At 44.9% G+C, this 12,091-nt stretch overlaps 1 protein-coding gene across 1 annotated transcript in view; it reads left to right on the top strand.

The window, feature by feature from the left end:
• Positions 1–11,608, top strand: part of LOC129694837 (putative pre-mRNA-splicing factor ATP-dependent RNA helicase DHX32) — a 130,742-nt gene extending 119,134 nt beyond the window's left edge. The window contains 1 exon segment of the mRNA XM_055631599.1: positions 5,449–11,608. Within this exon segment, the coding sequence (XP_055487574.1) occupies positions 5,449–5,638 (190 nt within the window). The 3' untranslated portion in view covers positions 5,639–11,608.
• The last annotated feature ends 483 nt before the right edge of the window (positions 11,609–12,091 follow it).

The following is a 12,091-nucleotide window of genomic DNA, read 5'->3' as shown; positions in this document are numbered from 1 at the left end:
GGGCATTGTAGTGCTGGAGTAACTCAGCAGGTCAGCTGGTCTCTCTGGAGAGCGTGGATAGATGACATTTAGCGTCGGGTCCCTTCTTCAGACTGATTATGCGTGGGGTGGGGGGGTGGAGAGGGGAGTTGAAAGAAATCCTGAAGAGAGGAGAAGCTGGACAAGTAATCGGTGGATGCAGGTGGGTTTTGAAAAATGGTCAGATTAAGGCCAGAGGTGAAAAGACATGGTATGAGGCAAAAGGATTGAAGAGATGCAAATGGTGAAGCTAGAGGAAGGAATGTGGTTTAGTTTAGATATATAGATGGAAATAGGCCACCCGGCCCACCGTGCCCATGCCGTCCAATGGTCCCCATATATTAGTTCTATCCCATCACTAGAGACAATTTACAGAAGCCAATTAACCAACAAACCTGCATGTCTATGAAACCAGAGCACTGGGAGAAAGCCCATGCGGTCATGGGTAGAATGTACAAATTCGGTACAGACGGCACCCGTGGTTAGGATCGAACCTGGGTCCTTCACACTGTGTGACAGAACTGTACCGCTGCAACACTGTGGTGCGTATATAGGTGGATGTATGTGGAAGCGGAGGGGATAAATAGGTGCGAGTCCAGGTGTAGCATATTGGAGGGGTGGGGAGGGGTTGGTGTCGTTATGTAAAATAGTAAGATTAAACGAGAACTTACCAGTTCGAAATTTGATCTGTATTTTATGAGGAGTTACGATGAGAGATTACGTGCCCTCCGCTCCCACCCTCAATTATAGAGATCAACTGGTATTTAAGCTCCTTTTCTTTACTATGTTTATTTCAATTATTGTGTCTTCTGTGATTCCATACCGCTGCTTTGAAGTATGCCACGCATGCGTGCTGGACGGGTTCTTCACGCAGTCACTCACGTGACTCCAAAGTAAAATTAGAAATATCAATGTTCATACCATCAGGTTGTAAGCTACCCAAGCAGAATGTGTGGTGCAGTCAGTCCAGTTTGTGTGTGGCCTCACTCTGGTAATGGTGGAGGCCCAGGACAGAAAGAGTTAAAGTAATTTATCATCCAGGAGTTCCAGCAGACCCAGCGCGTGTTTGGTGAAACGGTTGCTGAGGCTAAGCTCTGTCTCACCAATGTACAGGAGGCCACTACGGGAACACTAGATGCAGTAGTTGAGGTTGGAGGAGATGCACGTGAACATCTGCCTCACCTGATGCATCTCCTGCAGTTGCAGGGGAAAGTACCTGGGGAGAGGTTGGCTTCCGTGGGAAGGAATGAGTGAACCAAGTTGTTGCAGAGGGAGTAGTCTTGGCAGAAGGTGCAAACAGGTGGGGATGGATCAATGATTTCTCTATTGTCAGTATTACCAGGTACAGTGAAATACATTTTTTTGCATACAGATCAGCAAGACTATCCCCGTACATAAACACAATTGTACAGTTAGTACAGTATGCACAGAGCAGCCCAAGGAATCCATATTGCAAGAGGCGTCATTTTACCGTCCGAGCTGCAGCTGGCCACAAAGGCTCGTTGCATCCGTCCCTTCCTCCATTCCGGTCGCCCCGCAAACCGTCATCACTCGCCATGCTAGACTTTCTTCAGCCCTTGTTCTCGGAAAGTCAGCGGAAAGATAACTTCTGAGGACGGGTCTCGACCCGAAAAGTTACCCATTCCTTCTCTCCAGAGCGGCTTGCTGTTCCGCTGAGTTACTCATTTTAAGTCTATCTTCGGTTTAAACCAGCTTCTGCAGTTCCTTCCTACACATTATTTACGGTGTACAGAGTGAATAACGTTTAGTGCAAGATAAAGCAGGTAAACTCCGATCAAAGATAGTCCAAACCAGGCTGTGACGCATCCCAATAAAAGGGTTTCTATGGCGCATCTTTAGAAGTTGGTGAGAGTTGTCAGGAACATGCCGAACTTCCTAAGACTTCTAAGGAAGTAGAGTCATATGATCCATATCCTTCCATTATTTTGTTTTTAAGTATGAATTTCTAAGACATGGATATGCAGGGAGTGAAAGGATATGGATCAGGTGCGGACAAAGGAGGTCAGTTTATCTAGGCATTACGTTCAGCATAGACATTGTGGGCCAAATGGCCTGTTCTTGTGCTGTACTGTACTGTCTTTGTACTATATTCTAAAGTCATGGCAAAACACTTATGCCGCTAATCTTCACCTTGAATCTACACTCCTGCACTACTGACAATTATTTTGTGAAATTTGGATAGAGGGATTTTGTAATTTTAGATATGCCACATCATAGGGTTTTCCAAAGTTCACGGTATCACTTCCTGAAAAAATATTAATTGACAGGGTCAGACAGGGCCTTCCCCATTCTGAATTTGTGTTGACTGCTATTTCCCAGCTTTGCAAATGTACAGAAAATCATTATTTCTTTGGCAGATTGTACTAAAGGTTGCTCAGAAAATATGCATTTTTTTTAAAGAAACATTTGTTAAGGCCTGGATAGTGGATGAGGATAGGGTGTGTCCACTAATGGGAGAATGCTGGGTCAGATGCCTCAGGCTCAGAATAAAAGGACGTACTTTTAGGAAGGAGATGAGGAGCAGTTTCTTTAGTCCCAGGATGGTGAAACCGTGGAATTCTTTGCCACAGACGGCTGTGGAGGCCAAGCCAGTGGATATTTTAAAGGCAGAGATTCTTGATTAGTACGGGTGTCTGGGGTTATGGGGAGAAGGCAGGAGAATGGGGTTGAGAGGGAAAGTTCGATCAGCCATGATTGAATGGCGGAGTAGGTTGAGAATTAACCTTAATTCTGCTCCTATCAGGGTTATTTGCTTGTCCCTTTAACCTGCTTATCACCTGCTGGTATACCATATTAAATGTATCACTATTATCTGGGCTATATTTGATTTATAAGAGAGCACAATTTTTGTATTTCTCACAATGAATGAGGCATTTAGGTATGTATAGAGGTTTTGCATTTTGGTAAGTCAAACTAAGACAGAGTTTTCATAATGAATTGTAGGGCCTTGTGCAGTGTGATCTCGAAATCCAAGTTGCCTGGACTCAAGGGATTGAGTTATAGGGTTGGGCAGGCATGGTCTTGATTCCTTTGAGTATTGGAGTCTGAAGAGCGGTCTTAGAGAGGTGAATAAAATCATGATATTGATACAGTCCTTTTCCCAGGGTTGGGAAATTAAACCTTGAGGGCAAAGGTTTAAGGTGAGAGTTGATGAGGTAGTTATGATAACAGCACATAAAAGACATTTGGATAGTTATATGGATAGGAAGGATTCAGAGGGATATGAGGCAACACAAGCAAAGTGAACTAGCTTAGATGGGCATCTTGATCGACGTGGACAAGTTGGGTGGAAGGACCAGTTTCTGTGCTGTAAGACTCTATGACCATTCAGTTATGGGCAGCACGGCACTAGATGTTTCATCAACCAAGCCTTCCTCTCTCCTTTATGGTAGAGCTACCACAACAATTTACTGCCCCACACAAGAGATTAGTGTGCAAAATTAGAGCACATGGTATTGGGGGTAGGATATTGACATAGCAATGTTACAAAATTTTGAGATTTAAAAAATCAAGTCTGCAATTTATCCAATCAGATAAAGCACAAAGAGAAGTTTAATTTGACACCTAATTCACTTTCATATCTTCAGTATTAAAAATGTTATGGCCATTTTCATACTCGGAAATTAGCATCTTGTTCCCTATTGCTTTTCCATTGACTTAACACAAAAGCTGTGATCAAGGACGGCCAAAAGCCAATAACTTTCTTAAAAGGCAAAACGTGTGGTGAGACGTGTGAGTTCTTCCAGCTCTTCCGTTCTCTTGTTCCAGGTTTCCAACATCTGCAGCCACGTTTGCCTTTGATCTTTTTTTAAGTGTTATCTATCATCTCCACAGGCAGATTGTTGAGCGAGATTATGAATTCTCATCCCTGTATTACCCAACAAGTTACAGTCTGCCAAACCACATTTGATTCATTATTCCCTCTTTGTTTTCTGTTTATTAACTTCACTAGGGGCGCTGCACTGGCAGCAGCCTCTACCTACAGCCTGTATGTCATCTCTATCTTTTTTATTATTTTAGTTAGTCTAAAGTCTGTTTTAGGGGGAAACTTTTACTTTTCTATGTGGGGGAGGGGGGCAGGGTAGGGGGGAAACCGTCTCCCAGTCTCTTCCTGGCGGGGACGCGACTATTTCTCCGAGTCGCGTCCTCGCCCCCCACCTCGCGGCCTACCAGCTGGATCGGAGCGGCCTTTCCTGCCGGGGACCGGGAACCAGACCAGGGGTGCTACAGCGGCGGCGCAGTGCTGGAGTCAACGCGGAGCGGGCGATGCCTACCTGGGTCGCCGTTTGGACCTCCGGAGCGTTGGGCCGCTGCTCCAACATCGTGGAGCTCTGGTGCGGAGAGCTTCCAACGCGGGCGGCGCTGAACAACACCGAGGAGACCTGGGGCGCCTTGCAGAGGGCCTACAGCAGCGGTCTCCACCCGGCGCGGCCTACGGACTTTGGAAGCCGCCGACTCCGGTAGGAGGGGGCCGACTCTGTGTCCACGCCGCTGAGGACGTCCCGCAGCCCCGACGTCGGACTGGTATCATCCCGGCGAGCGGTCCTGGACATCGGGCCACCCGTAGCTGCAACTGCGGAGGGCTTGGGGAGACCCTGACCACGGGGAACAGTGGAGGAAGAGACTGACTTTGGTGCCTTCCCACACAGTGGGAAACTTTGATTCTGCTGTGGGGATGTTTTATGTTGAATTCTATAGAGTGTTGAGTCCTGTTTATTTTTATTGTATGGCTGTATGGGAATTCATTTCACTGTGCCATCTGGCACACGTGACAATTAAATTTATCTTGTATCTTGCATCTAACCAACTCTGTAGCCATGACAGTATAACGCCATCCCCCACCCAACACCATGTGCTACAACTTTTTCCAAAAATATTTGTATATGTTTTAGGAGCTTTCGTCCCATCAAGTCTACTCCGTCATTCAATCACGGCTGATCTATATTTCCCTCTCAACACCATTCTCCAGCCTTCTCCCCATATCCCCTGACACCTGTACTAATCAAGAATTTGTCAATCTCCGACTTAAAGATATCCGTTGACTTTGCCTCCACAGCTTTCTGTGGCAATGAATTCCACAGATTCACCACCATCTGACTATAGAAATCCCTCCTCATCTCCGTTCTGAAGGTACAACCATTTATTCTGAGGTTGTACCCCCTGGTCCTAGACACCCCCACCAGTGGAAATATCCTCTCCAGTCTGAAGATTGTTCTCAATCCGAAACGTCACCCATTCCTTCTATCCAGCCTGTCCCGCTGAGTTACTCCAGCGTTTTGTGTCTCTCTCCACTTTCACTCAATCCAGGCCTTTCACTATTCAATATATATAACCCATTTTAGCTGGGAATTTCTGGCACCCCAATATCTGTTGATTTTTAAAAATTCCTTCTCTGTTTCCTTCCTGTAGGCTGCTTGAGTTTGCACCACAGTACTACCTTAGCAACCTACCAGCCAGCGAGAGCCGTGACCTGCTGATGGAACTGAGGGAGAAGGAAAGCGGGGCTGAAACCCAGCCGGATGAGGAGTTGGAGGAAACTCTGAGGGAGGAGGAAAACTTGGAAGTGGGCGAAAATGAGGAGCTCTGCCTGCTTCAGTAAATGGAGAGAGAGAGAGAGAGGCGGTCGCACTGCAAAGAGAGCAAAGGCACCGGTCCATTAATGACAACTGGCCCTCCAACATGGCCCGTACATGACCTGGGAACCAAATCCAGCATAGGAAATACTTCTGACACTTATCTCGCCATCTCTTATTAACAGAATCGACAGGAGGTTTGATTTTTTAATCTCTGCTGCCCCAGGACGTGATCTTCATAACATGGGTGACAATGTCCGTAACGCTCCTGGAGGGAGTGGGAAGAAGACTGGAAGGAAAAGTTTGCGGAAAGTGTTGGAGCAAGTGACTAATTTCCCCCAAAGAACAGACAGTGTGGGCCACTTTCAATGCTGTGTGATTCTGAAATTCTAGTCAAAACATATTTTGGTTCAGTAAACAGTGAGTCACTTTCAGATGAAATGATTCCCCGACCTATCTTTTTATCTGCCTATTCTTCTTCGAGCTAGCAACTTGTGGTTGGGTCTGCTTATCTTTGCCAGGGGCTTAAGGTCATAAGTAATAGGAGCAGTAGTAGGCCATTCGGCCTATCAAATCTACTCAGCCATTCAATCATGGCTGTTCTATCTCTCCCACCTAACCCCATTCTCCTGCCTTCTCCCCATAACCCCTAACTGCAGTGTACTTCTATACTTACTGCAGAGTGCATTATAAAGGTCCCATGTTAGATGAGCTTTGGGGATATTTTCACCCATTTGCGTTAATGGCCCCTAACATTGAATTGCCTTTTTTGTTAACGTGATGGTGTCAACTCTGCTCTGGAAACAGTGAAATTTAGTTTAATTTAGAGATACTGCGTGGCACAACATGTCCACGCCGACCAACAATCACCCATACATTAGTTCTCTCCTACACAATTTACGGAAGCCAATTAACCTACTGCACATCTTTGGAATGTGGGGGGAAATCGTTGCACCCGGTCTCGTCCCGAAACATCACCCATTCCTTCTCTCCAGAAATGTTGCCTGACCTGCTGAATTACTCCAGCATGTGTCTTATCACCCAGAGAAAACCCACTTGGTCACAAGGAGAACATACAAACTCCGTACAGACAGCATCCATAGTCAGGATCGAACCCGGGTCTCTGGCGCTGTATGGCAGCAACTCTACCGTTGCACTTTCGTGCCGAATTGCCACATGGATGCGTGCAGGTATTGTTCTTCTGAGCTTGGCACGAACGCAAGTAATTGGATATTTAATTTTGCAGCTCGCGAATGTTTTGTTTTAATTCTGCCTCTGGCAGTGAAGAAAATATCCCAATTTCCCAAAACTGGCATTCCTCACTAAGAACACAAAACAATACTTTAGTCAGAGGCCCAAGATTTTTAACACAAAAAGCTTATCTCAGCATAAATTCTCTTGAAAGATAATCAAATCGTCGCTTAAAAGGTACTGTTGAAGTAAATGAATGTGAACAATGAATCGATAAGATGCCTAGTGAAGACGGTGATTGTGGCACCAAATGGCCTCTTTCTCTGGTGTAACACTTCAGGGTTCCATGACCATCGTACTCGTTACTGCTTCCGGATATGTACATAGTACACCTCGCCACAAAAACTCACCTCTACCCTGGAGAAAATTCTGTATGCGCATGTGTGTCTTTATCCGCATGTGCGTGTTTGATCTGTGCTCATGGACATATTTGTAAATCCAAATACGTTGTCCCTTGCAGTTTGCACAAGAGACACTTGTAACGTGGACGGAGGTAACGTAGCAATACAAGGGTCGAATGCACTACTTGACTTTTTAAGAGGTTGGACACTAAATTGGTTGTATAGTTACTGGGAATTGTATTATACAACTAGATTTGCAACTTTCTCCTTTACTCCTTGTAGATAGTTTGTTGGTTACCCCAGTTTTTACGTTGGCTTCCGTTAAGAAGAGCAAGAGCTGACTAGAATGCTGGATCGGTCAATAGTTCAGTTCAGTTTAGCTTCTTGTCACGTGTACAGTGAAAAGTTTTACAGATTTCTATCCATAACACTCCAGGACATCTGACCACCATACAGCACACTGGAGGACCTCCATCTTGACTAGTACATCCACCACCATCACAGTGCTGAGTGATGCTCTCTCTAGAGCTTTTCAACGTATTACATCCAGAACCAGAGATCTCCAGATACAAAATGTTGGGTCAGGTAGCATCGCTGGAGAACTTCAGCAGGTCAGTTAGCATCGCTGGAGAACATGGATAGGTGACGTTTCGGGTCGAGATGCTTCTGAAGAAGTCTGAAGGGGGGGGTCTCGACTGGAAACATCACTGATCTGTGTTCTCCAGCGACGCTGCTTAATCTGCTGAGTCACTCCAGCACTTTGTGTATTAACCAGCATCTGCAGTTCTTTGTTTCTACACATGGCACGGTGGATTGTTTATTTGGAAGCATCTCCACCTTCTGTAAATGATCTCAAGTACAACCCAGTTTGATGCCCAGTGGATCGGTTTGTAGCAGCTGAGGTGCTTAAGCCGATAGTCGTCATTGTTTGAGAGAACTAGTAGTCGCTGCCATTCTAGTTCCTCTCTCTGTGTCTGCTCTGTACGGTTTACTTGGGAGAAATGGTCAGGGGGTGTGGGTTCTCATTCCAAGGATGAGTGATTTCAGAGCATCTTTCCACACATTCTTTAGATAGTCATACAGCATGGAAACAGGCCCTTCATGCCAACATGCCCACACAGACCAACATGTTCCTCTGCATCAGTCCCACCAGCCTGCATTTGGCCCATATCCCTCTAAACCTGTACTATCCATTCACCTGTCTAACTGTTTCTTAAAAGCTGCGATAGTACCTGCCTCAACTACCTCCTCTGGCAGCTCGGTCCATATACACACCACCCTTTGTGTGAAAAAGTTACCCCTCAGGTTACTATTAAATCTTTCCCTCCTCACTTTAACCCATGCCCTCTAATTCTCGATTCCCCTACTCTGGGCAACAGACTCTATGCGATCTAGCCGATCTAGTCCTCTCATGATTTTGTTCGTTTTTGCTTTTCTTGATTGATCAGCAGAGCTTTTGCTTTGAATATGCTACAGCGGAGTATTGAAGTGTCCTATTTAATAAATAAGTCTTTCCTTATTTGTTTTCCTGCCTTCATCCTTCATCAAAACTCTAAAACTAGGGAATTCTGGAATGGTAGGTGAAAACGGATCACGCTTTTGTATTTAGCTCCTCTAGTTTTTTTTGCCACGTGAGCCGAGGTAGAATGCAAAGCTTTTGTTGGTATGTACAAGTGTCCAGAGAATAGTGTCTTTACATGTAACTTCAAATCTTGGAGCTGAAATGAAATATGTGAATGGTTCCCAAAACATTGACTAACTTGGGCTCCAGGTAGCCGTTATCACAAGTGGCAAAGTGACCAGCTGTGCCCTGGGAAATAAATGCCTGGTGCTGTTGCCGAGGCTTGATTCTGTACCTTGTATTGTGCTAGTTACACTCTGTCTCTTTATGGCCCAGTTGCTGAAGTTTAAGGAGGGAAAATATCATCTGGAGGTCTCATTCTTCATCTCTCTGCATCAATGGGGAAAGTTAGATGTTAAAAGGGATAAGCTTGGATTGGATCAACTGCGATTGTTTTCTGTAGAATGCCAGAGGTTCATGAATTCATGTTAGAATTAGACCATTCGGCCCCTTCAAGTCTACTCCAACATTCAGTCTTGGCTGATGTATTTTTCCCTCTCAACCCCATTCTCGTGCCTTCTCCCCGTAACCCCTGACACCCGTACTAATCAGGATTCTGTCAATATCCGTCTTCAAAATATTGTTTATTGACGGCCTCCACAGGCTTCTGTGGTAATGAATTCCACAGATTCACCACCATCTGACTAAAAAAATTCATCCTCATCTTTCTAACAGTACTTCCTTTTATTCTGAGGCTGTGTCCTCTGGTTGTAGACTTTCCCACTAGTGGAAACATCTGCTCCACATCTTCTCTATCTAGGCTTTTCACTATTCGGTAAGTTTCAATGTTTCAGGTTGAGGGGAGATCGGATAGTAGTATATAAAATAATGAGAGCCATAGCTAGGGTAAACAGCAAGATCATTTTTCCCAAGACTAAACTAGAGGGGATAGCTTTAAGATGAGACAAGCTAAAGGAGATGATGAGGTATTGTTACAGAGGGTGGTGGGTGCCTGAAATACATTGCTATGGATAGTGGTGGAGGCAGATAACAACAGTGGGGTTTAAGAGGCTTGCACATGGCTTGGCATGGAATGGAGGGATACGGATCCTGTTCAGGAGAAGAGATTAGTTTATCTTCCCGTTATATTCAGCACTGATATTGCAATGTTCCAATGTGGTGCTTTTCTGTGTACTATGTTCTAACTAGTGCACTGATGGCTGCTGTTTGAGCTGATTGGGTTGTACGTTGGCAAGACGTGTGGAAGTTGAACCCAACGTGGACATCAGTCACAAGAAGAAATATAAAATTACTTTTGCAAAGTCACATCTTTTGATCACGATGAGAGCCACAAATGTGAATAATTGTAAATTATTTCCATTATGATTTTGATAAAAGTCAATGTGTTGAGCTAATGTATCTCAACTACATATGCTGACTGGCCTTGCATGGGGCATAGGTCCACCACAAGTAATAGCTTTAAAATTCATATTTTAATTTTGACCCATTAAGACAGCATAGGATTTTATTCACCTTTTGTGGCTGAACGCTAATGTTTCAACTTGGGTGTGGGGGAAAAAGTAACAGCTCAATTAATCTGACCCGAAACGTCACCTAACCATTTTCTCCAGGGATGCTGCCTGACCCGCTGAGTTACCCCAGCACTTTGTATCTTTTTTGTTCATCAGCATTTGCAATTCCTTGTTTCTACCCAATTAACCTGCAGGCCAGTTTATCGTTGACATCTGAAGAAGGGTCTCAACCCGACATCCATATTTTCCAGAAATACTGGACCTAAAGTGCTAGATTAACTCAGCGGGTCAAGCAGCATCTCTGGAGAACAGAGAGAGGTGCCATTTTGGGTTGGAACCCTTCTCTTTTCCACAGGTACTGCCTGACACACTGATTTACTCCAGCATTTGGTGCCTTTTTATAAATCTGCCATTTCTTGTTTCTCCTTATCTGGTGTTGTTCTGCTGCTGGTGAGGTACAGACCCACCTTTATCAGAGCTTGTGTAAACCTAACAAGTTGACAAATGTTATTTTATCGGGATGCATCACAGCACAGTTTGGGAACAGCTCCATCCAAGACTACGAGAAATTGCAGCAAATTGTGGACGCAGCCCAGACCATCACACAAACCAACCTCCCTTCCATTGACTCCATTTATACCTCACGCTGCCTCGGCAAGGCCACCCGCATAATCATGGACATGTCACACCCCGACCACTCCCTCTTCTCCCCTCTCCCATCAGGCAAGAGGCACAGAAGTGTGAAAACGCACACCTTCAGGTTCAGCGCCAGTTTCTTCCCAGCTGTTATCAGGCAACTGAATCACCCTTTCAACAACTAGAGAGCGGTCCTGAGCTATCAGCTATCTCATTGGAGACCCACAGACTATCTTTATTCAGACTTGACTGGACTTTATCTTGCAGATGTCGTTATTCCCATTATCCTGTATTACATTGTGGATGGCTTGATTGTAATCATGTATAGTCTTTCTGCGGACTGGCCTCCCTCCGTACACGTGAACTAAACTAAACTAAAATCCAGGTAGCTAGGCATTGACATTTCTTCAGTGTTTCATGAGTGGCACATCTGCTCTGGATTAACAAGAAGTAAACTGTGAACATTTGAGATATTACACAGTAGGCATAAGGAACTGCAGGCGCGGGAATCTTGAGCAATAAACACAAACTACTGGAGTAACTCGGCGTGGCTGCAGCATCTCTGGAGGACGTTTAGTTTAGAGATGCAGCATGGAAACAGGCCCATCGGCCCACTGTATCCACGCCAACCATGGATCACCCGTTTACACTAGTTCCAGGTAATCCAACATGGATAAGCGATATGGGGGGGGGGGGTTGGCAGATGAGTGGGCCAAGGCCAGAGATGGAAATGAGACAAAGGGTTGTGAGAAACGAACAGTAGAGGCGTGAAGTATGATATTGTACATCTGCTGTTGCCAACTCCTATCGGTTTAAATGGTGATTAAATGAGTTACTATTAAGTGATTTAGACAATTGAAACTCTAAGCATATGTTTCAAAACTAGGTTTTATTTTAATTTTAAGGCAGAACATGCTGCTCTATCCTTGGCTAGGGAACCTTGTTCCTCAAGAAATCAAATTGGTGTATTTGTCTTTGTCAAGAATGATTATTTATTCCAGATAATTCTATGTAACTTTGTAACCGGGGTGAAAAAAGTAAATAGACAATAGGGGCCATTTGGCCCTTCAAGCCAACACCTCCATTCAATGTGATCATGGCTGATCATCCACAGTACCCCGTTCCTGCCTTCTCACCATATCCCCTCAATCCGCTATC

The sequence above is a fragment of the Leucoraja erinacea genome, unplaced genomic scaffold, assembly GCF_028641065.1.
Source record: "Leucoraja erinacea ecotype New England unplaced genomic scaffold, Leri_hhj_1 Leri_81S, whole genome shotgun sequence".
Classification (NCBI taxonomy): Eukaryota; Metazoa; Chordata; class Chondrichthyes; order Rajiformes; family Rajidae; genus Leucoraja; species Leucoraja erinaceus.
The sequence above is the reverse complement of the archived record's forward strand: the minus strand, read 5'-3'. Positions and strand labels throughout refer to the sequence as shown.